Here is a 26780-nt window from a genome sequence, read left to right on the forward strand (position 1 = left end):
AGAAGTCTTAGGTTAATATTATGTAAATTATTGCGTCTTAATTTTCATATTATTTATATGTGCTTTACATATATAAGTATATATATAAAGTATGTAAATATATGATATTTATATATTATATATATATTTATATATAATATTGAAACTATTTTTTTCCATAAAAGCACATATTTCCAGACATTGCTGCAATTATTTATTTCTTTTTTTTTCCTTTTTTCTTTTTCTGAGCTTCTGGCCATGGGAAACCTCGGCATTTAAGCACGTCCATGATATTATGACATGTATAATAAGCATTTTCCATCACTTCCTCGTTAAAGATATCCATAGCAAATCTTGTTTTCCCACCGCTTCTTCTCGATTTTTTCGATCCCTTATTCTTGTTGCCATTGCCACTTTTAGCATTTTTTCTATTATTCTTTCCATTAGCTTTCACGCCAGTTTTTTTCTTGCTTTTGCCCCGCGTTGCCATTATTAAAAACCTGTTTGATTAATATCTTGATATCCAAATTATAATAAATGTTATTTATTAATAATGGATATATTTGCTTTTTTATAATTATATATGATTACTATTAATTAATTACCTTTAAAATGTTAAAATGCTTTTGATTACTGTTCTTTCATTACATTTTTGCACTCTTGTGTACGTAAAAAGTCTGACTTGAATCGGGATAAACATAACTCGCGTTGCCATATCAACTTGTAATTACATCAATAAAGATAAGTTTATCGATCGTTAAACTAGCCAATTTCTCACAATTAATCAATACGAGACATTATACTTGGGACACTTCCCATGCTAACGAAAAATTTATATTGATTTGTCAGTTTTCGTCGTAGACAGAATGGATCGACGGAACTTTGACTTTTGCGTAATCTGTTTTCAAATCTTTTTTTAAGCGAGATATTCTTCCGGTTTATTATATCATCGAAATTTTAACAACCATTGGCACCTTTGATGTTTTGAAGATGATGTCTCTTGTAAACATTTTTTAACCATCAACTTTTACAGTAATTATTACGCATTCGTGGTACATGAAAAATCTTGAGTCACCGACCTTCGAATCTATGTACGTGCTTTTAAACATCCTCGACCTTAAATATGTACAGGCCGTTAACTGATGTATTTACCTATCGTGAGTTTCGAGGTAAAAATTATGATTTATTTATATTGTATATACACATGCCGTTATATATATATATATATATATATATATATATATATATTTTTTTCAAAATATTTTTGATTATGATGAGATAGTTCAAACAGTTTCGTTATTTCGCGTTTAAATGTTATAAGTAAAACGTCAAACATTTCGATCTATTTAAATTTTCTCAAATTAATTACACTGCACATTTATATATATATATAAATGCATTTATTTATTTTAATAAATAAAATTCAAATTAAAAATTAAGTACAAATATTGGGAACTGAATGATTTCTTCGCGAGCTAATATTTATATAGAAGAAATTTAAAAAACGTAGAAAATTACGATAACATTAAGAATATATTAGCATAACTGCGAATATATTAGCAATAATTGCGGATAAAAAACAGATAACATAAATTATTTGATATAAAATATAAGATAAAAAAAAAATTAATATTAATATATATATATATATATCCTCCTCTTTCATATTGCGGAAAAGTGCGAAACGAACCGCTCCATTCTGTCAGCGTGTTTATCGCTGACGCGTATAGATGTCAGTCGTCCGGCGGATCTCGACGAGAACAGATGTAATTCGCGTGTCGAGTCTGTGAAACGAAACGCCGGCGAGCCGGTTGCAACAATAGTTTTTATTAACTTATACTCACAAACAAACAGAACCTTATCGCACCTGGCCCATCGGAATTCACTGATTGCAACATCATTAGGTAAGCAGGAATTATCTGAAAGCGAATGGCACGGTCATTAATTCCCCTTTGGCTTTCGTCGAACATTCTTGTCAATAGTCCGAATACTATGAGATGGGTGTGAATAGGACGAGAACGGCTTTTTACTCCTAAAACTTGAGAGTTTACTTTTGATTTGGATAATCATCGATAAACTCGATCGAAAAATTGCTTGTATGTTTAAGTTTGTTTAAGATTTCTATCGATTGGCGTAAAATTGTATTTATTTCTTTATTATTATTGTTACGTATATAGATTATTCATTAATATTGACACAACTTGCTAATATAAAATTATGCTAAAAAAGAGAGAGGATCAATAATTAATAAAGAATCAATGAATTAATTTGCTGTCAGAAGAATTCGCACCTGGCCACCCAATTAATGACTCATAAAGATGGATTAATTAGGTGTGATTATTATTAATTATATTAATTATCTTATCTTCATCTCCGACATCTTATATTAACACCGAATTTAGAAAATAAGGAATTGTTTTGTTGTAAAAATTTCTTAGTGTGAAATGCTAATTATATGTGAGGAATAAAGATTCGAAAAAAAAAATTTAAATAAAAAAATCTTTGACGTCAAATCGATGATATTAAGTAATGGCTCGTTGTATTTTACATATTCGTTATTTCAATTTTATGCAATTCGAAGTGTTAAAAAACTGAGAATGCAAATGTCACACATAATTGCAATTTATATTGAAATTATGCCTCTGTATTGCCTCTGTTGCGATTTTTTTACGATCGTTATATATTTTTTATTTTTCTAACAATATTTTTACAGCTGAGTTATAAAGTCCATTATCCGGCACGTACATCATTTTGCATTTCCAATATCTGTATCAATTACCTGTCATTACATCAATCTTAGAATTGCGTTTTATATTTTAATTAGAATTATTTTTACTTGCAGATTTCGCGGCTTTATCCGCATGTATCATTCGTTCACTGCCGTGGCAGCCTTACTCGTAACCTGTTATCATTCCGCATAAACTATAAAAGAAGATAACAAAGAATAATATTTAAAAAGGTAAAAAAGAATATGATGTTAACAAAAACTTAATAGATCGTATAAGTAATGTCGTTGAGAGAAAAAAAAAAAAACATTTCACAGAGTCAAAAAAAATTAGTGACTTTAACAAGATACTGAAAGATATTTCAGTTATAATCTTTTAAAGATAGAAATTAAAGTCGCGCGATTACTTTGAAAAATCTAGAGGAGATATAGAGAGTTAGTAGAGAAAAGAAGGGACATTTCTTTCAGGGCAACGATCTAAGGAAAGATGTCTACTGCTTTACTAGCTGTGTTCGCCGTGATCCTCTGTATTCTGTTCAGGATATTGAACGTAAGCAGCTCACCACAGAAGCCCCTTCTCGTCTGCAAAGATCAATCTTTCCTTACGACAATGTTGAAGATCGCGCCGGTCATCGCCGAACCGTAAGTTTGAAAAAGCATTTTTCATATATTTCAAATAATCCGTACATTAATTATTTCGAATTTTGCGACTCGAGAGAGTCTGTCCGAGAGATAAAAATCTTGGATAAAATTCAAGATCTATGAGTTTTGCGAAAGTGAGGTTAGAATTGATGCTGGAAATCGGATCCAGCTGACGTTTCAGCTGATATGCTAGTATAGAAAAAAATGTCTATATTATCTCTTATACGCAATAGTTTCAAATTATATATCGTATGCCATGATCGAGAAAATAAACAAAAACGGTTTTTTTACTTTTTACGGTTACTTTTAAAAACATATTCATATATTATGTGCAAAAATACATTAAGTAAAAAAATATATACTAGTGGAAAAAATATGTATGCTGCATTTTAATGTTTTCTATAATCTATTTTATTTGACGATATTGAAAAAGTTATATATAATAATACAGACGAGATTGCAAAATATTAATGTATGAACTTATGAAATATATATTTTTTGGTGAAAAAATTACTCAATCAATTTTGAACATAATTTACATGAAACAGATAATTAAATTGTTATATTAATTATATAAATTATTAATTATTATATATTTTTTGATTTTCATTTACATAATAAAAAAATTCTAGAGCTTATAATATAATATATAATATTATTAATATTATTAATAATATTATTAATATATATAATTATATAGTGATATCAATAAAAAGTTTCCGCTGTTTTTTTATTTGATGGCTTATATAATATATGAAGGCTGCAACAATTGCTGCAACAAGTGCTCTCTTATTGTGTGTGCTCTTGAATGAATATAATAGATGTTTTTTTTTTTTTGCAAAATTAGGAATATTTAATGGATTGTTATAGGTTTTGTCAGCAAACAATAAACTCGTCAAGGTTGTTATAGAGAATGATAGGTGATTACAGCAATCAAAATATATATAACATGGCAAAGCATAATTTTGTAGATAATGACGGTACACAACATTTTCATTATCACTATAAACTCTGTTCTTAAGCTACTATGCAAATAACGTTTATTAAATAAATATAAAAATAATAATGTGATGAATTTATCATTTTCACAATTTGTCATTACTAAAGTATAAAGTATAAAGTTAAAGTATATTTACATACAACAAAGATTAATAATTATCTGAATTCCATTCCAATAATTATCTTAACTGCACAATTGATAAAAAAATGCAGATAATGCATATATAAGAAGAAAACAAGTAGAGTTCACCAATTCAATACAAAAAAAAATTGAGAATAATTTTACGCCAAATTGCCTTTTTATTGATAAAAATGAAGAGAGCAAAGTTGACTTGTTAAATAATTGTTTCTATTTGTCATATCTTTTAATATAAAATGGCATATAAAAAATAATTTTTCTTTGTCAATTATATAGACAGTCAAATTAATTATTCGTTACTGTATTCAGAAACTTTTTGGTAAAACTTTGTAAAATAATAGTTGCTTGATAGTGAAGAATATAGGACAAAAATGATAAAATGATGATTTTGAATTGTCGTGGATATTGAACAATAATTTGAATTTTGTTGCAGAAAAAAAATTAGTACTCTCGTTCTAACTGAATTCCACAGCGTACTGTGTTACGCTGTGTTCTGTTTACTTCATATGAGATCAGCATTTAAATCAGCACTTCCCACTTCTATGTCGAAAGAATGGCATGTGTCCGCTAATACTTTTATCACTGTGTATTTGCGTATGTATGAGAAAAATGCGTAAATCAAAATACGAATCATATCATTCGCATTGCATGTGTCATATAGATTTTTTTCTACTAGTCCAGCCAGATCATGTCTCCAATCGCGATGATGTAAGCGAAGTAATAATAGAATCATATCCGGTTTTAGGCAGTTTATAATACATACGTCCCTTTCATTGATATCATTGTCTCGTTATCAGATATAAAAATGATTCACATTAGTCGGTTTTGCGAATATTATCAACAGCAAGTATGCGAAAAATTTTCGCTTTCAGTAATGAATGAAATCTACGAAATCATGTATAGTTTTTAAGACACTTTGACAAAACATAATTCCATGGAATTTCACTTTGTGGAGAAAAGTCGCGACGACGATGAATAAAAACGCGATTCATCGGGAAACTGTACATCTATTAATGCAATGCAGATTAAGTCGTTAAACAAAATGATAAACGTTGTTGAAAATAGCATCGTCAAGGTGGCATTTTTACTAATATTAATAATTTTAATCAGCAATTTATTTTCGCCATTAAATATTATGTGCGTTTACTTCTATCAATTAACAATCACGTGAAAGCGAAATGAAGCAATCTCTGCTGCGTGACGCTGATGTCACGGAAAAGTTTTAATTCGATAATAATAAAAAGAACATTCCATCGGTCAAATAAACTGATTGCTAATTGTAATTTCTTTTTTCTTTCAATTGCATTGCGTGAAAGCGCTTAAGAAAGCAGAAACACGATTTTTAACTTCATATTACATATAGAAAAAATAGAAAAAAAAGTAATAGTTACGTATGCACGTTTTTTACCTCTATAATCGATGATTCAAGAATGTAATTACAAATATAAATGTTTGATTGATTGAAATCAACCATAATCTTTCGTTCGAGTTTAATATCTGATGTTTACATCAACGTAAATGTCGTTAGGCTTCTTGGCTAACATAAATAAATTAGTTTTTCCAAAGTGTCTAAGCATACATGATTTAATGTCGAAAACTATTCTTATCGAAATTCTGCAGTCCCCGGTTTCTCATTCACGCGATATCGCGATAGATGATTATTATCTAATTCCATGTTGAAGGACTTTTCTCGCGCAGTTTATTGAGAAATCAGCTGTTGAGTGTTGCTTTTACTTCCCGTCTGTTGTTGTTTTTTTCTAATATTCGAATGTATGGCGGCGAAAATCATAAATTATAGATTTTGATCGTCCGTGCCAACCTTGCAATCATATATATTCGATTGTTACTTTGCTTCTCTTGCAAACATCAAAATAATTTGTGGCATGCAATTCGCTCAAATCGGTTCCGTCTTGTTCGAGTGAGTGAGTTGCATGAGAATCGAGCTACTTCCCTTCGTCATGATTTTGTCGCTTTCTTCTTTCTAATGACTACACGTTGCAACTATTGCAGTACGCCATTGGCTTGAATCATTACCACCCAACTCAACTTCTCACGAGCGTTTTTTGCACTTCCGCATTCACCATCACGTAAAAAACAGCGATTGTCTCGTGCATATATGTATGTCGCAATGCACATATGTATTCACAATTAACGTGATCCGTTTTTAACTCGCGATTCCACATATAAGTTTAATACGACAATAATTTAATCACAGACCAATTGAAACCACGTAATTCATATTATAAAGAACACTATCCGAGATCGAATAAGTTTAATACAGTCGTACATTATAAATAAATGCTAAATAAAAATAAGTATTAAATAAATATAATATATAACCATTGAACTACACACACAACAGGGCGCTCTAATTTTCCGATATTGTTGTCTCGTTGGATAGTAAATTATGAAAAATAATTTTGCCTGTAGACTTTTCTTTCGAAGAGGGAATTTGCGATGTCGGAATATGAATGAATATAAAATATGTCAGAATGATAGGAAAACAAAAAAGTTATGAAGAATTACACGTGAATAATTAATTTTGTTTTTTTTCATTGATGACATAGAAACCATTAGTAATACATGTAAACTGCTGGGTTTTTTTTTTCGTCATAACAAGTTGATGGGTAGAGAAATTAGTAGTGAAAATATATTTTATAATATTATATATTATAAAAGTAAAAATAATTTGTTACTGTCAATTACGTATAGATATTTTTTAATAATTGGAATACCTTAATAATTGGAACGAACAACAAACAACATAATGTTCAGCAAATATGGATAGCTTTCTGATCGATTATACTGGACATGACCGTGAACTCTGAACAAGAAAATCAATTTACAATATAATATATATGAATGTATGTATTATAATCTTATAATCTAATGTGCTAATAGAATTGTTTAACTAACTGTATTAATGTGATATGTGAAAAATATATACATACATTTTTAATAAAACACATTATCTAAAACACATTATCTTTGTATAATCACTCTGTGGTAATATTGAAATTTGAGCTTTGTCAAAATTTGATATTTATACTAATATTTATTATTATATATAATATTTATTATTATGTATATGTTATATTATAGATGATTTTTATAAAAAGAATCAAAATATGCTAAACTTTCCTACATTTCTTTGAAAAAAACTGAAGGTTAAATTACATCATCTAAAAGTATTACATCAGCACATAATCTTTTGTGCATATATATTTTTGAGAAGTTTTAAAATAAAATAATTCAAACTTTTCACGTTCCATTATGTAATCTCACGTGTATAAAAATTAGCATATTGTTAGGGAATATAATTACAAGATGTAAGATAAATAATTCTAAAACGGAATTTTTGTGCATGTATCGAAAATTGAAGTAATGTGGAAAAATTATCGTTACATAAAAACATAGAATATAACTCTTTTTATCATCTTTGGCAGTTATAGGAGCCCGACATATAGTTTATCCTACTTTTCCTTATCACATCATAATTTGTGTGATGATTTCGCAATGGCGTGAATAGTATTGACACGTTTCTTCTTGCGTTTACAACTGCAAATTGCCACGTGTATTGACTGTCACTACGTTTAACTATACGCTAACTCATTGCGAGAGGAAAGAATTTTATAATTCGCAAAATTTCAGGACAGATCTTTTCTCTTCTCCACGCTGCAATTTAAGTGACATAGAAAAACAGATTAAATAGAAAGCAAAAATAGAATAAAAACAAGCATAAAAAAATCTGTATTAAGCGATTTAGATTTAGCATCTTTTATGCTTGTTGTGTTAGCAGAAAAAAATATGATAGTAGGAATGGAAAATAGAAATAGAGAAATAATTATCATTAAAACGATTTATCAAGATTTCCGGAGGAGCATAGACAGTAACGTCAGATCGAATGTAACAAATATATTGACTAAACAAATTTCTACCGATAATGTATGAAAATATATTATTAGCATTCGCAAGAAATTCTGATGATAAACTTTCTCTCTTTTTTAATTTTTTGATAAATGTAAAATTGCATTCTTTCTGTATTTAAAAAATAAACTTTTCAAGATAAAGATACAATAAATATTTTTTCTGCAAGTTAAAAGCGAGTTGTATGGTCTTTGCGAGTCTGTTCTCCTCTAGACAATCGATATAGTGTTACTATGCTTTATTGATCCGTAACTTGTCGTGTAACTTTATACATTTCTGCCTTTAAAATGCAACAGTATGGTCGATGTAATTTCATGCATACGCCATTGTCTTAATAATCGCTCAAATGCCGTATATTCTTTGGCAATTGTAACCGCATACGATTATGATAATAATTAGATACTAGATATTACAGTGTTCTTGCGATTTATAGATGGTGGCAAAAGGAGAAAAGTTTGAGCCTTTTGAAACAAATTATATAGGCATCTTGGATGGTTTCTAGAAGTCATCGTGATTTGAATAGATATGTAATTATGTCGATAAATATTTCTTTTAACGATTTCCCGGAATATATTTTCTTGCTAACGATGAATCTTATTATATAAATACTTCTCGCAGTCTGGAATAATAAATTACATTTTTTTTATTTGAGTTTTTCTGTAGATTTATTTTATTTTTAGCGCTTTACTCTGTGTTTCACTGCGACTTCTTGTCTATTCTCTATAAAGTTTAACGATGCGGTCTATTGTTCGACCGCTTTTCACCGATTTGCGTTTTGCCGAGTGCAATGCGTGATATATTATAAATCTATTTGTAGTTTTCTCCTTTAAAGAAAAAAAAAAAGTATGTATACGCCTCACGAAATGAAACAGGACTATAACTTTAAAAAATATTTTTATTTCATAGATCTTTTGATAGATCTTATGTTATATCATAAAATCGATGCATCTTTGCGCTAAAGGAATAAATAGAATGATATGATATTACTTATCTTTTTTACGCCAAGTCGTGTTTTTTTTCCGAATCTATACTTGAAAATAACTTGTAGCAAAAATATTATCAATTTGATAATAAGTTTTGCTTCTTACGAGGTACAGATTATCGATATTTGAATGCTATTTAATTAATCGATATCCATGTCTTTAAAAATTTGTTTCAATATATGAAGCATATGTGCATTATATGTATATATGTGTATATGTATATATATACATATGTATATACACACTATATACATTATATGTATATATATATATATATATATGTGCATTATCAAAATAAATATACTTAAATATTTGACTGTTTAAGGATGTTTTAATTTGCATTTCGATTCTATCGCGGTATTATATAATAAATTTTCAAACATATGTTTTCTTCTCTTGACTATCTTTAGTGGCATACTTAGTACCGTTACAATATCGTAATTATATTATGAATATCTACTCGAGAGAAATTTATACTTAGAGTTTGTCCACAGTTATAGAATGCCGTGAAGAAAATGTCCAAATATTGATTGAATTTAATTTAATTGTTTTCATTGATCATTGTTTTTATAAAAAAAGTAGGACATACTTTTAAAAACATTTGCAACAAGTTTAAGAGACTTTTAATTGTTTATATATCTTATAATCTTTCTTTTAATATTAATAATTGTAATAGTCTTTTCTCGAGAAAAAATGGACTCATGTAATTATATATGGCCACATATGACCTTATGTTCGTTCAGGTCGTTAATTTTTTTCTTGTCATTGAAATTTAAGAATCTTTAATGTCCGTTAACAAGGGAATAACGAGAAACGAAATGATAGATTGATAAAATTAAATTAGCTGTATTTTTTTCAATAATTCAGTCAGTAATTTCTCAGTATATTTTGATATACATAACTTAAAAACAATTATGATCCTTGGCCTGTTTTAGATACAAACCAACGAGATTGTGGGGTTTTAGCGGACACGTACAAACCATTATTCACAGTGTCATAGGGCGCGTTCGGTGCCCTTGGCCCATTGGTGAACGCGTATACATCGCTCTTCCGGATGATACCACTCTTTCGTATGATCTCTATCAGCCGCTGACCAACGGACATGAAGGTATTGTTCACAAATTAATTTCAGGCTTCTCAAAGGGCAAAACACATATGGCGCTTTATTTATATTTATTTAAGAGAGAACGTGTTTAATAATGAAGAAATTAAAGAATAAAAAAATGTATTACTATTGCCAATAATTGTTGTTCTTCAGATGACATAACGATAGCTATCTGTCCCGGTATCGGCAACAGCTCGGAAAGTGTTTACATCAGGACATTCGTGCACTTTGTACAATGTCATGGCTATCGATGCGCGGTACTTAATCACGTAGGAGCCCTTTCCAGTGTCAAGATCACAGCACCAAGGATATTTTCTTACGGTATGTGTAGCGATCGATAAAATTGTCCTGACACGACAAGGCGATCGATCGAAGAAAGTCTGCGAGTAATAACAGAATTCTTATATACATGTATGTGTACATACCGGGAATTATACCCCTACTAACAGCTATGGAAAAAACCCATTGTACAATGAGATAGAGAGAGAAAGAAATTATCTATCACTTTATTAATTTAAACTTTATGATTACATAATTGTAATTGTACCAAATGCATAATTATTTATTCGAATTTAATGTTGAAAATTTTTATAAAATTTTGTAAAATTTTATAAAATATTCTTTTTTCAGATATATGGATTTATTGAATAAATATAATTTTATATTATATTAAATTTGTTTCTTTCATTCACTTTAGATAAACCTTATAATGTGCATTTTGCGAATAGGTCACACGGACGATTACAGCACAATGTTACAAAATCTGATAGAAAAGCACCCTAACACCAAAATAGTTTGTATCGGCTATAGTTTGGGCGGTAATTTAGTGACAAAATATCTTGGAGAACGAGGTCCCAATAAATTATCCAACATTATAGGAGGAATATCGATTTGTCAAGGATACAACGCTCTCGAGTAAGTAAACAACTTTTTTTTATTAATCAATAAGGAGAAATATTAATTTATTGTATACTTTTATTAATTTATTAAATTTATGTATTTTGTTTTAGAGGAACGAAAATTCTGTTAAACTGGCAAAACTTCAGACGCTTCTATCTCTATGTAATGACAGAGTCGATGAAGAATCTTATACTAAAGCATAAAAATATGCTTTTGTGCGAAGATGTAAAACAGAGATATAATTTGAACGAACGTGACATAATTTCTGCGGCGACATTACCCGAATTGGATGAAGCGTATACAAGAAGAGTAAGTTTACTTTTCAAATATATACTATTAGATAATTTAAACTGTAAATTTCTAATTTTTATAAATTGTTTTATTATTTAGGTACATAATTTTAGATCTGTACAAGAATTGTATAAATGGAGCAGTTGTATTTTTTATCTAAACAATATCACCACGCCGATGGTATTCATCAACGCAATAGACGATCCTATCGTGCCAGAAGTATTATTAAAGCCAATTAAAGAGCACGCAGGTAAATATATATATATATATATATATATATTATTTGCGTATATACAATGAATATGAGTAAATATGAATATACTATCAAAATTCTTAATTTTAGCAAATCATTCAAACACATTATATGTGGAATTGGCTCACGGAGGTCATCTAGGTTTCTATGAAGGTGGTTTTCTGTATCCCAATCCTATAACATGGCTGGATCGAACCCTAGTATCTCTCGTTGGATCTTTGACTCTAGCGCACGCGGATAAAGCTCTTAAAACTTCTTAATTTAAATGAATTTGGTTAATATATTTGTATTATTGGGCATAGATTGGCAACACGTCATATACATTCTAATTTTGTTGTGAGATCTGTCAAATCATTGCATTTGGCCCACGTTCGAAATCTGTGAAGAAAATAATGGAGAATAGAAGAGATGACAAATTTAAATTAGTAAAAATATTTGATATCTACTTAAGTCATTTCATGAAATGAAATAGACAAGGTTGCATCTTTTTATACAGGTAATACAGGGAAATAAGTGATATTGGAAGTGTAATTGCAAAATAACAAACATTTGCTCATTGATATTTTCAAAATTGTTGTTTTGGAATTCTAACTAAATTTTAAGTATTGCGCTATTCTTTATATGAAAACAATTATAGTAAGTGGAATTTTTGTTATTATACAATTTAATACAATCAAAATCATATGGCTTAATTTTTCAAAAAAGAAAAACAAAAAAGAAATAAATAAATTTTGCATATTTTACTAAATACTAACGCTTCTTTCTCAGGGATCTTCTATAGGATGACCATTCAATGACAGGACCTTTAATGGTCGTTAAAACATGTTGTTAGAACTGCTCACTGTATAAGCGATTAATTAATGATATGCACTGTCTGTTCAATGCAATACAGAGTATCTTGTGTACTTTTCACTGAGAAGAACTTGTGTATTTATGTACAATGTATGTAATAATGTAGGATAAATATTTACTTGAAACATTTATAATTACATTCTGAAATTATTAGCTTTATAAATATGAGAAATTCGCCATATATTACATATGTGGAGATAGATTATATATATTGCTTATTGAAATCCATAACTATGGATGCTAATTAGATTTATAAAGAAATCTATAAATCACAAATTCAATTTGTTATATAGGTCTGAAATTTCGTAAATGTATTTGAGTGTATATACCAAACTTTGTAAATAATACTTTTCTAAGCTAGAATTATATGTAACAATTTTTTTTTTATAAAATCAATTAAAATTTACAAATTTGATTTATTATCAGTGGATTAATAGATAGTAAATTTGTATATTGCAAATTTGTATATAAATTGTATGTTTGTATATTGGATAAAAAATGTATATGAAATAATTTATAAAAATGCAATAGGCTATAAATGATATATTGCAGAAGTATACCAAGTGATATGTTACATGATATTATATTGCACATTAAATTGATAGTATATAATATCAGGAATCTGAAATTAGGATCTGCAACTATTGTAATTCGATATATTCTTAGTACTATGGTGCATATTGATGAATATATAATGTTTGATCCATTATGTTCCATATAATACATATAAAATATTTTATTCGTCCATAAAATGTAATAAAGTTTACTTTTATATGGAATATAGTAGATTAAAATATGCTACATCAGATTGTACACATATCTTATATTTGATGCAGAGATAAAAAAAATTAAATATTTCTTAAACCATCAATATGAGTCCATATCGATAAAGTTAATGTGCAATGTGCAATAATTTCTTATGCTGGACAATATATTTTAATGGATACATTTATAAATTGCTACATATTTATAGATATATATATATGACCACATGGCTTAACTGATATTTATTTTCTATTAGAATTGGTAATGGTTTCTCAAACGGTACTATACATAACATTAATAATGGCTGTATATACAATCTTATCTAACCGTGCGATGTAATTGACTACATTTTTACTCTACTCAAACTATTTATATGACGCGAATGATGTATAATTTACATGCGATTGAATTGTAATATCGCGTATTTAATAAGGATTTAGTTTGTTGATTTATTCCGGCAAGTTCCTGACCATGATATCATAGATAATGCAAGCATTTATTTCAAGAATCAAACATTTGAGCAGATTCGCTTTCTAATCCCATGGAAGCAATCGCCGTAAATAAGTCGGTATCAAATTGTGTTGTATCAAATATTACATCACATTTGTGAGTTTTATTTGTACAATTCACGTTCAGAAAATAACGAAAGACAATAAGACATAAAATGTACACGAATAAAATTTACGAATAATGCTTTTGATTAAAATATTTTATAGCAGGAATTATTAGATATGATGAAATTTCTTTAGATACATGATATGTATTTATTTTTCACTGTTATGTTATAAATGGCCTTTTTTTAATTTGACCAATTCTTTTTTATCAGCAATTGTCTCTGCATTTTCGAACATATATATTGACATTAGCACAAATATAAGAGTAAGTCACACTAGAAACTGCCATTTTCAAATCTGATGTTTTATGGAAAATAAATACTGAATAAAATATACATTTTTATGTCATAACATAATATCGAAATAAATTATAAATATTTGCTATTGATTTTTTTGTGATTTTCTCTTAATACTTTTTAATATAGAATGATAAGAAGAATCGAAAATATATCTTTGTTTAAAAAGACAAAAATAAAAATTATAAATCTCTTTATCTGAAACAAAACTGAGTTATCACAGAAAGTTTCTTTTGGAACTAAGCAACTTTTATCTTATCAGAAATACTTTTCCATAAAACATATATTTTAGAATTTATTGAAGATGATTTTAAATAATTTATTCTTTATATATTGATGATATCAATAGTACATCAACAATATTTAAAATACAATATTAACGAGGTTTGATGTATGTTGTTAAATATATTACGATACTATAAATAAAAAATTTTAGGCGCTTAAAAAATCATGAAAATACAATGATTTCAATGTTTTTTCAGTTAAAATTGGTCAAAGGTCATTTTATAAAGCATTCAAGAAATAAATAGAAAAAGTACTTATCAGCAACGTGAGTTAAATTAAGAGTTACTCTAATAATAAACTACAACGATTCAATATGTAATTTTATTGTTATATCTTTTTCTAGCTGGATTGTGTGATATATGTAATTTGACATAATTACATTGATATATTATGAAGTTGAACAATTCCTCACTTTCACTAATTTCTTTTTGTATTGCGATATGAACTGCATTTACAAATGAATATTGATCAAAAATAATACGTGCATTTCTGTAATTAATGTAATATTATATGATGAAAGAGAGAGAGAGATAAAGAAAGAGACACGTTTGTATAACAGAATGTATGTTTTGTTTGCAATTCTACGTAATTATGAGATTCTTTATACTATGATTCGGGGAGCACGCTTTTAGCACTATGAACGTGCTCTATCTTTGTTATTTATTGAAGTTGAACAACAATAGAGCACGCTCATAGCGCGAAAAGCGTGCTCCCCGAACCCAGCTTATAATATAGACATATACGCGCGCGAATATATACACTCATGCATACATATATGAAAAAACTCTTAGGAGTAGAAAAAAGATATATATATATATATAACAATATCTGAATTAAAGTGCAATATGCTCTTCTTATTAAGTTTACGAAAAAGAAAATTTCTTATTTCTTGTTATTATTTAATTTATGTGTGTGTTGGAACGCGATCCTCTTATATCGTGATTATTAGAGTGATCTGCGATAACTTAATGCGTTCACTGTCCCTGAGAGAAATATAGTTAGTAAAGAACGAGTGAGAGACTGAGAGAAGTATGCTTATACATTTTTGGATAGTGTTATAAACTATTTTCTTTCTAAATAATCAATCTAAGTAATCAATTTGAAACCGCATCGATTTAAATCAGCGACAATGTGTACATAATAACTTAAAATTTACGTCACTAAATTTAGCTTAATTTAATGGAAGAAATTTTTATTTTTATTTTCTTATCTTATGCAATGCAAACAAATGAATCAAATAATATGCATATAACAGAATGCCGTATCTTCTTTATCAAAAATTTTAGTGATTTATAAGATTTTGTGATAATGTGAAAAAAGTAATATTGTCTAAATAAAATATGTTTACGAAAGCATAAATGCCACCAGTAACATCATGAACAATTGATTTTGATTTCAATTTTTACAAAAATACTAACAATAGTTGAGGATGTTGATTCTTTCTTTTAACAGATTTTTTCTAACGGTATTTTTGCAACAATTTGTATTTATGAATGAAATTTAAATTATTTTCGATGTTGTGAGTAATGACCTAATACTACTTACATCATTATAAAAAGACTAATGTTTTGTAAATCATATATGTAAGAAAATATGATATTTTAAAATTGTGTTGAGAAACATTTCTTTTTGATATCAAGATCTGAGAACATCAAGTTTTTGAAATTTTACATAAGAATGTCTCCTTAAATAATTTGTAATTAGTATGCACCGTTAAAGGAAGGAGAATAATATTAGAACGTGATGACTTTTATACATGATTCGGAAGTTTTCCGTTCGAGATGCTACGCAGAGATAAATCTCGTTAGGTCACGTATGAGAACGCAGACTATTTTGTATAACGATTTAATATATGTATCGTGTGGCGTAACGATTTTTTTTACCATTATTTATCCTTAATCCACTTGTAACACATTTATTCGAATATTTATTCTTTATAATCTTTTAATCGCGCAACTAAAAAAGAAGAAGAGAGAAAGAGAGAGATTTGCTGTAATTAATAATATAATTTATAGGTTTTCAAAAATTGACAAATATGCAAACCATTACATTTAAGCAAAAAGAAAACAAAAAATTATAAAGAATATACAGTGTGCCTGGATTAAATAGCCAAACTTGAAATATGAATGTATTATAGGAACTCAAAACAAAAAAAAATTTTCTCTGTCAAGCTTTCTTCGCCATTTAACCCAGGAGCACCCTATATAATATGAAATTGATTACCATATTATTTAAAAAAAAATAATTGTTTGAAGAATATAGTCCATAATGCTCAAGAGAATAAGAATCGCTTTTAAACATTAATTTTAAACATTATTTTAGTATTAATTATTTCGATTTAATCAGTATTTCAATATTAAATTTATTTTGAAATTCTCTCTCTTGTTCTATTATAATATAGAACTATCAAGAATTTATTATTGGGAACGAAAATATGAACAGATGAAATGATAAAGACAATTCAGAAAAAGAACACTTACTAGAATATTTTACATGCATATTAGAAAAATGCATATTCCTAAAATATAAGATAATAACATAAGAGTGAATATATGAAAGAATTAAGATAAAATGTAATAAAATATCTATTCTACTATTAGATTTCTATCTTATTATTCGGCACGAATTTATGTCTCTATCAAGCGATAATTCATCACCAGATACTATATCTTAGTATCTCTCTCTTATCAATCTATTTATAAAAATTTATTTTTATTGAAGTACAAATTGAAAGCAACTGTAAAACAACAGCTTTTTTTGTAACGCAACCTGTTGATCATCTAGTGATCACAATATATATTTATTTTATAGAATTTTCATGCGCGCACATATATGCAAACATTATTTACGTACCAATTTAATTAAATTATGCAGATATATTAATTACGTTTGCGAAATTTAATTAAGTGTATAAAGAGTCCGATAAGAAAAGGAAAAATGGAAGTAATTTATAATTGTTTCTTTAATTTTTGAAGGTCTCTAACTAAAAATATTATTTTAAATCGCAGAGTCGTTTGTGCAAGTTCGTCGTTCTTGTTTTTTATAATTCTTGATTCTTAGACAAGCTGTTTAATTGGTCTAGAATGTGTATATTGTTTATTCTCTTAATTCTAAATTAGCCGAAGAAAAATTGATTAAAAATCTAATGAAAAATAAATAATCTTTCTTCTTTAAATATCTAATTTAATAATCTGATTAAATATCTGTCCATAACATATTCAAACTTTTTTTAATTATGGCTGCTATATAAATAAATTTACACATATATTTGCGATCGCGCATGTGGATTCACGGAAAAAAAATTTTCGCTACCATAGTTAATGCAAAAGAAATTTGTAAACTACAGCAAAATGGTTTGCTGTTGCTTCTAATAAGTGCTAACGTGTTCGCTGCACTTAATAAATAGATATTACAGCTAAGATGTTTGCTGTCCACATTACGACTGAAATGTAGTTACCACACACAGTTTTTAGCTACGGCAGCTAATTTTTTTTCCATGTTTCTACCATAATGTTTAATTTATATGATTGAGAAATGGACGTGTGTCATTGGTCGTTAACGATACACATGGTTAACAAACGACTTTTCTAAGGAGAGTTATCGGGGTCCTCATTATATATCATTCCTCGAATACTCTTATAATGGTAGTCCTGATGGTGAGAGTTATTCAGTGGAGATCGAACAGTCGTAACGTTCACACAGTTCTATTTTACATAGAATCGAGTGTAACCTTTCGCAAAACGTTTTAACGAAGCAAGACTATATGACGACGACGATAATTCATGTGTAGTTGGTAAAGTACAGTTTTCTTTGAGCAACATGGCTTGGTTGATCTTGTTCACCTTGACAATCCTGATCTGTGACAACGTGATCAATGCACAATTCATGGACGCGCAAGAATTTATACACACGCGACAGCGTTACTACTGGCAGATACGATGGCAATTGATGATGAATGAAAGGCGATCTTCTCTGGGCGGCCAATTAGAACTTAATTCTATCGAACTCATTGCGAATAAAATTCTGATGTCAATCAAGAGCCAAGAAATCCACGAAGGTTCGATCTTTTCATTGCACTCTTATAACAAATTTGCCCGTGACCGCATATAATCTGCAATTACTTAAATAAGGAGAAGAACAGCTTTTTAGATTAGTGCTCAATCTCCGTTGCTTTTTTTTTATAAAATGAGTTTTTGAGCGTTCAAAAGTAAATTTTGTAACAAAAAAATTTGAAAGTTTTTTTACGTTTAATTTATAATAATAAATTATCAAATCGTTCACATTACATTAATCTTTTCGCAAAATAAATATTAGCTTTTTATCTTTTCTTTTTTTTTTTTCTTTTCTGTTCAAGAACCGTTATGTTATATAGCATATTATTGTTCGTTTTATCTTGATTGACAGACGCGACAGTGTTTCAATGTCAAGTACACAAAAATAATGAGATAGATTGGCACAAAAAACAGAGTAGTGAAAATTAACATGTAAAAATGATAAGTGATTTGTATATGATAAATGATAAATAAAATTTAACAAGAAGTACGGAAACAATTGATAAAAACTTAAACTACTAATTATTATCAATTTAATCTTAAAATTAATTTTTTTACGAAGCACTTTTCTTTTTTTAAGCAATCTTTTCATAATTAATGTTTTCGAAACTGTGTTATGAATAATCATGCATAAAACCATGAATTGATAGTGTTGAACAATTTTTTATTGTTTGCATATCACAATTTATTCAACGTAAAATTAATAAAACATCCGATATTAAAACATATTATAAAGACTAAAATGCTTCTCAAAATATGATTTTGTCAATTCCACATTTTTTCTAATAATCATGATTACGTTAATGATGAAAATCCTTATCATCTAAAAGAAGCAAAGAAAAATGAATCATAAATATATATACTTATATATATTTTTTTTTCTTATTTTATATATATATATATATATATATATAAAATGAGAGAAAAGAGAAATTTGATAGATGATATTAATATATTAACTATTAATATAACATGTCAGAGCTGATAATGAGATATTTGATACGTTTGATTTATAATAGATATCTCTATAAGAAATTCTTCATATATCGTGCAGGGTTTATCAGCAATAATTTTCTACCATCGCGCAACTTCTTGGAAGTCGTATCGGAAATAGAGAAATCCGAGGTATTCAAGATCTTACGCGAAATGCCTAAGGGCGCTCTTCTTCATGCTCACGAGTCCGCCCTGGTTTCGCTCGACTATAAACTCAACAATGTGACCTATCGAGAGAATCTATACATGTGCGATCAAAACGACAGTTTGAAACTTAAGTTTTTCAAGAATCCTGACGAAACTTGCGACTGGCAATTACTGAGCGAGGTGCGTCGGGATCTACAACAGGCTGATACAATCAACGATAGAATCAGAAGGTCGTTGACCATGATCACAGAAAATCCGAGATACGCTTACAATACCATCGACAAGGCATGGGGAAAATTCAATAGTATTTTCAAGTTTATGAACACCTGGCTGTCCTATCGACCTATTTTCGAAGACGTTTATTACCGCGTACTACAAGAACTCTACGAAGATAATGTGATGTACGCGGAGATACGGTCGACACTAACGTCATTGTATGACTTTGACAGAGTCTACGGATCGTTGGAAATGGCGGGAATCCTCAAGAACGTCACTGATAAGTAAGCAACATTTTATTTAAACTTATTTTCATAATCAATTGTAATAAAATAGATGTATATTAGGTTTGTACGAGACTATCCCGATTTCCTTGGCGTTAAGATTATATATGCGCCGCAACGATCCGTTAATGAAACGAAACTAGACAAATATCTGAAAACGCTGGTGCAACTGACAGAACTTTATCCAAACTTCGTAATTGGTTTTGACTTGGTCGGCCAAGAGGACAAAGGAGGACCTCTTATAAAGTTCGCCGACAAGTTAAACGCCGTTAACCCGGAAATTAAATTCTTCTTCCATGCCGGAGAGACCAATTGGAACGGAATGTCCACTGACTTTAATCTTTTCGATGCTTTGCTGCTCAACCCCAAACGTATCGGCCACGGGTGAGCTGTAAAATTAGAAATGAAATTGAAAGAAAATTAATTTAGAAAATTCAAAATAAAAAGATTTAATTAATTAACAAGTTAAACGCGAAAATAATGCGTTTTTTATGATATTTTTTCTTTATTATTTAAGATTATTTAGTTTATCTAAATTTGTATTTTAAAATTTAGTAAAGTAGATTGCGATATATCGAAACACAGTTTACCTAAAATATCGTTCGCAGTTTATGATCGGTGTAATTGTAATGCATAGACTGACATACATTGACATTTATAATATTTCTTCAGATATGCATTGACGAAGCATCCACTTTTATGGAACTTTGTGCAGCTAATGGGAATTGCAGTGGAGATTTGTCCCATTTCGAATCAAGTTCTCAGCCTCGTGGAGAACCTACAGAATCATCCCGCGACCACTTTATTTGCGTTGGGCTCGCCCGTCGTGATTTCAAGCGACGATCCCGGTCTATGGGGCGCTAAAGGACTTAGTTACGATTTTTATGAAGCTTTCATGGGTCTCATGAGTGCCAATTCGGATCTCAGGAGTCTCAAGCAACTGGCGATGAATTCGCTAATTTATAGCAGCATGAACAGCCAAGAGAAAAATGATGCGTTAATCCGATGGCAGCGCAAGTGGGACGCCTTTATAAACAAACTGGTCCAGCCATTTCTTGTTGACAATAGATGGCAAAGACTATTTCAGCCTTCTTTAAATATGCATAATCAGTAAGATGAAAAGGATACATCATAAGTAGAACATCAAAAAACGATGTCATTTAATGTAACTCGAAAATATTATTAGATTATTTATAGATAGTACTTACGTTTTCATAAAATGTATCTTTATTTTTTAACTTTCTCAATATAATTATTAAAATTGAGTTTCACTCTAAAAATTCTGCGTTAAATTTAAAAGTTGCATAGAATTTTTTTATTATATTTTTATACATCTATTATGTTTATAAATCTTTGCTACCTCATCATATTCATTAACGACACATTACTGCGCAGAAAATATTTCTGCGTGTTCATTTTGATTATGTTCATTGAAAAAACTTATTAATGTGAAAGAAGATTCTTTGAAAGATTATTGCGCGTGTTTTATGTGTTTTGTACAATAAGATATAAAAATTATATAAAATAAATTTTATTTTTTCTATATACACGAGGCAACGATTAATCGCCTGTTGCAAAAAATTGTCAGCTGAATAAGAATTCCTGCAGATCTAGAAAAATAAAATTTTTCATTTTTCATTGGCCTCATCATAAGACTTAAAAAACATCTATCTATGTAATTAAATCTATCTGCGTAATTAAACTTCTGCAATATGCTTAAATAATTGCTCCTAATAACAGTAATTTTAATACTATAAATATAAATCTCACAATTCACGGGAATTTACGCAATGCATGTATATTTATGTTTCCTTCACATTTATTTATTCAGATAAAAGTGTTCAGTAATGTAAACATTTTGTACTAGAAAAACATTTATATTCCTTTCTGGTTCTTTATCATGATAAATATTAGAGATTTGCGATCTTTCGGCGTCGACTTTGTTCAATCGCTGAAATAAACAGCAACCGCGATGTCTTTGCTCTGCAAATGAAATTTGTCAATCCGTACCTCACACTAGCAATTGTCATATAATTTTATTCCTCTTAAAAAATGAAAATTTATCTTGATAAATATCTGTCACTTTTAATACTATCGAACCTGCTCAATTCTGTCCTTATCGAATAATCGATCGCATTCAAGCTGAACTGCTTATAGAAAGGAAATCCAAATATTACTAATAATAGTTGCATTATTTCTTTGCACCGAGATATTAATTTCGCAAGTGAGAGCACACACTTTTCCAAACAATTACACCGCAATAGAATTTTTCAATTTTCTGTTTCTTATTTATTTTTAGATATTTATTACATATATATGTATATAAAACTGTACCTTTTAATTACACCCTACATATACACTTTTTATTTAATCTATGCGTCTACGTCATTTTTATAATATTATAGTATATTACAGAATATAATTTACCTTCAACTTAAACTTGTTTCCGTACCACCAGTAGTCAAATAATTGAAGCAACATGCTCAGATATAAAAGCATAGAAAGAAACTCAAAGCTGAACAGCTTCATCTGCAAAAAATGAATGTATATCGCATCAGCAACTATAAATAAAACGTTCCGCTCTTGTAAACCTTTGATATTAGAAAAATACTGATGCATACAATAACTAAGCTGAAAAAGAAAAGTATCATGATTAATCATATAAATCATATAAATAATTTTTGTATTTTTTTTGTTTTTTTTTTCATCACAATCTTAACGAGCAAATGATGTTCGACGCATTCCTTGATCGAAACTTTCATCCCAATCTTTTTTCCGGATGCTTTTTAAACTGTCCGTTAATCGATGACACATCAGCTCGATCCGTGCGTAGGTGTGAATTGTTTAGCCAATAATCATTTGAAATTAATTGAAATCTATTGAAGCCAATTGAAATCATTTGAAATCAATTGAAATCATGTGAATACGCAATCGGCAAATCTGAATTGTATTCTCAAATATTGATAATGTGTAAATATTTATCTTTAATTTTAATTTGTATATTTCTTCACTTATATTAAAATATGCGATAAACTCTTATAATTATAAAATAATTTACATATTATATATTATAATAATAATATAATTATATATAATAATTATATATAAAAAACCCTCCCAATGGGAACTTTGACGTTGGTGGGAGGGCTTAGTACCTCGAAGGTTTTTCCTGAAGGGGAAGCTAAGTTACCCAATCGACTCGTGACAATATTATAAAAGCATAAATGTGTAATAATGCCTTCGCAAATTATATCTAATTATATCTAATAAGCATATTTAAGCGCATATTAGTGCGTCAGTTTTCAGTGTTTCGCGATTGATAAGTAGTGTCTTTGCGTGGTATTTCACTCTGATCATTCGGTTTAAATCGGTTACACACATTCGATCGATTGCCTGATAAAAGCAGAATGGAATTATCTTCATTTAATTCCGTCTTGTCTCATGTCTCATGCATCGTATGTGGTGTCGCCGTATCATGTCTACATATGTAGATAGTCAAACACTACGGTTTCCTTTTTCACGACATTTTGAAGACATATACATATATGCTTTGAATTAAGAGTCGGAGCAAAGACGATTTGCATCGATCTATTGATTTCGAGTTTTTCCGTTTAATTCACCCGTTTTTAATGTCGCAAATAATTAATTAAGTAAGCTGGAAGTGAAGAGGTAAAAAGTTTTATAAAAAATGACCAAAGCTATAACTTTTCAAGATTATATTCAGACATGTCAAGACAATTATATTCTATTATCGATAAAAAAATAAAAAAATTTGATTCTGAATTGTTAATAAATTTGATATGATTGGGACATTATTATGGAAGCAAACTTTTGATCAGCAAATATTTATGGTTTTATTAACAGGCAACAAATGATTATTCGTAACAATTTAGTATAATTAATATTAATTAATATTAAAATGAATTTTTCGAGAAAACATTATATAATGTCATCTACTATACATTTTATATAAATATAGACTGCGTTGTAATAAAAATAAATTACTTAACAATCTATTAATTTGATGCTTGCTGCAGAAGATTAAAAGCTGAGTAAGACGTTTTACAAATCTGCAGAAACAAAATTAAATTGATAAAGTTAAAAATCTGCTATAGTTTATTCTTTTATATATATTAACTTAAACATTTAGAAAATTGCAATAACAACGATAAATTTAAAATGCTTTATAATTGAAAGTAAACTCCACAAATGTAAATTATACGATATTCATGTATATATTTCTGAGTTTACTTGCCCAAGTGAAAGTGTCCAGAGATAACGTAAATATTCTCTTATTGGAAAACGTCAATCCTTTTTGACTGTTTATCATAATGAGTATCAGGGACCTACGCTCGTGCGACGTGATCAATGTCCAGTTGCTAAAATAAATGCTACTCGCGATACTTTTGCTCTGCAAAAGAAGAAATCGTCGATTATTATTTGTTTATAATTAGATTTATTATTTTTTTTTTTATAGAACAATATTAGTATTTTGCATTTTGCGGCTCTAAAATTTTATTAAAGTTTTATATAATTGTTTACCTTTAACTCAAGCTCGTTCCCATATCAGCAGTAAAAAAATAATTGCAGCATCATACTGCTAAAATATAGTGTCATAGAAAGAAATTGGATGCTGAAGAGTTTTGTCTGCAAAATTAATTTAATTTACGAACTACGAACAATACGAAACAATTGTATACATAAATCAATTTTTTTTCATATGTCTAGAATTTTTAAAAATACAAAATTGTTATTATAATAATATAATAATAATATTATTAATTATATTATTATAAATAATAATATTAATTGCTTATATTATTATAATATTGATATTTTAGAAATATAAAATTTTTGTATATCTTATTTTTTATGCTAAAATATAAATATTATAATTATATAACTCAAAAAATTATAATTATAACTAAGTAAATTATTATTATATGTATATATATATATATATATATATATATATATATATATATTTGTTTAATTATTTAGCTATAGAATTAATTAAAAGAAATAATCGACAAAAGAGCATATTGTCCCAACCTTTGATATCAGGAAAATACTAGTGCATAGAATAATCATGCTGAAAAAGAAAAGGACCATGACTGTCCAGAGAAATAGCGTTCCTACTTTCTTCACAAAAATATGTACGAGTATATGATGTCTGACGCATTCCTTAATTGATGCAGTTGCATCTGATCTCTCCCGAGAATTTATCGAGATCTTAATATTATCTGTCAATCGGCGACAAATCAGCTCGATCTGCCCGCAGGCGTGAATTGTGAAACCATAAACGAGGGAGTCGAATGAAACGTTGAGCATAACTGCATAAAACAGCGCTGCACTTTGTTGTAGATACGTCGCCACATATGGAAATATTCCCGAAACGGAATAAGGAACGTACGATTTTGTGGGTAGGATCCATTCATCTTTACCGAATCCCAAAATCGGCGCGATCACGAAACCCACAGCAGTGACTTGTGATATAATTAAGAAGGAAAGAGTGCTCCACTTAGCTGTCATGAATATTTCGATTTAGTTCACTAAAAGACTTGTCCGCCAGAATTCGAACCGATCGTGAAAAGCGGTCAGTGCGTTGAGTCAGTGAAATTTTATCAGATTTTACTAACAATAATTAAATTGTTTATATAGCGTTATTAGTTAGACATAGAAAAAAATTTTTAATCGCGTATATGTTACTTTTAATAATTATCCGAATACCTTTTCGACTATGCGTTTCCATTATCATCTTTTCCGTGAAATTCCTTGGTTGGCATATTTTTACGCGCAGAAAATCTAATAACTGTGACACATCGTTTTTTCGTAGCAAAAAATTTGCATATTTTAAACACAATGTTACATAAGTCGATGCCAAAAAGAGTCCTTCTGTGAACTCATCGATTCGATCACACGTGCGAATCAGTTCTATCACCTCAAATATCGTAAACTCATATATTAAGAAAAAGATTGCGTACCTGCGAGTATACAATTTACGATCAATAGTCTCAAATAACTAGGAAGAAAAATAAGAAAAAAAGAAGAAAAATTCTCTTTTTAATCTGAACTTTATATTAATTTTAACGATTTCATATAAAATTGAAAGTAATTTTATCTTTATTTTAATTCTAAATAAAGACAATTTACCACCCTTATATTTTATGCGTTTAAATACTTGTAACAGAAGTGTAGACAACCAACAACGATGTTATCGTCCTTTCGCTCTTTCCACGCGCCACAAAACCATAAGACCTTAAAGTTCACCGGCAGAATGTCCATAGTGGCGCGTTATCTCTTTGTCATTTAGTGCATCTCTATCTTAAGACG

General features: G+C 28.8%; 3 protein-coding genes and 1 pseudogene across 5 annotated transcripts; 2 read left to right on the top strand and 2 right to left on the bottom strand.

Annotated features, from left to right (window-relative positions):
* Nucleotides 1-183: 183 nt before the first annotated feature.
* LOC126855088 (small lysine-rich protein 1) lies at nt 184-1100 on the bottom strand. 2 transcript variants are annotated; one of them, XM_050602463.1, is made up of 2 exons: nt 585-1100; nt 184-479 (listed from the first exon to the last, which is right to left on the bottom strand). In XM_050602463.1, the coding sequence occupies exon 2, from the start codon at nt 467-469 to the stop codon at nt 194-196; it is 276 nt and encodes a 91-aa protein (XP_050458420.1). In that variant the 5' UTR covers nt 470-479; nt 585-1100; the 3' UTR covers nt 184-193. The 2 variants fall into 2 exon arrangements, with proteins under 2 accessions (XP_050458420.1, XP_050458419.1); XM_050602462.1 differs by having other exon boundaries at nt 184-494.
* A 603-nt stretch (nt 1101-1703) lies between these two features.
* Nucleotides 1704-15005, top strand: LOC126855064 (abhydrolase domain-containing protein 2). 2 transcript variants are annotated; one of them, XR_007688185.1, is made up of 10 exons: nt 1704-1883; nt 2822-2938; nt 3173-3346; nt 10330-10502; nt 10653-10820; nt 11228-11414; nt 11510-11708; nt 11790-11940; nt 12034-12439; nt 12712-15005. XR_007688185.1 is itself a non-coding variant. In XM_050602422.1 (9 exons), exons 3-9 carry the CDS (start codon nt 3192-3194, stop codon nt 12201-12203), a joined length of 1203 nt encoding a protein of 400 aa, XP_050458379.1. In that variant the 5' UTR covers nt 1704-1883; nt 2822-2938; nt 3173-3191; the 3' UTR covers nt 12204-15005. The 2 variants fall into 2 exon arrangements, 1 of the variants encoding a protein (XP_050458379.1); XM_050602422.1 differs by having other exon boundaries at nt 12034-15005.
* Nucleotides 15006-18408: 3403 nt separating this feature from the next.
* Nucleotides 18409-22301, top strand: LOC126855051 (adenosine deaminase 2-like). Its single transcript, XM_050602397.1, has 4 exons — nt 18409-18812; nt 19862-20447; nt 20511-20831; nt 21120-22301. The coding sequence occupies exons 1-4, from the start codon at nt 18575-18577 to the stop codon at nt 21559-21561; spliced, it is 1587 nt and encodes a 528-aa protein (XP_050458354.1). The 5' UTR covers nt 18409-18574; the 3' UTR covers nt 21562-22301.
* Nucleotides 22302-24463: 2162 nt separating this feature from the next.
* On the bottom strand, nt 24464-26732 carry LOC126855069 (odorant receptor 82a-like; annotated as a pseudogene).
* Between the last annotated feature and the right edge of the window lie 48 nt (nt 26733-26780).

Source organism: Cataglyphis hispanica, chromosome 15 (genome assembly GCF_021464435.1).
Source record: "Cataglyphis hispanica isolate Lineage 1 chromosome 15, ULB_Chis1_1.0, whole genome shotgun sequence".
NCBI lineage: Eukaryota > Metazoa > Arthropoda > Insecta > Hymenoptera > Formicidae > Cataglyphis > Cataglyphis hispanica.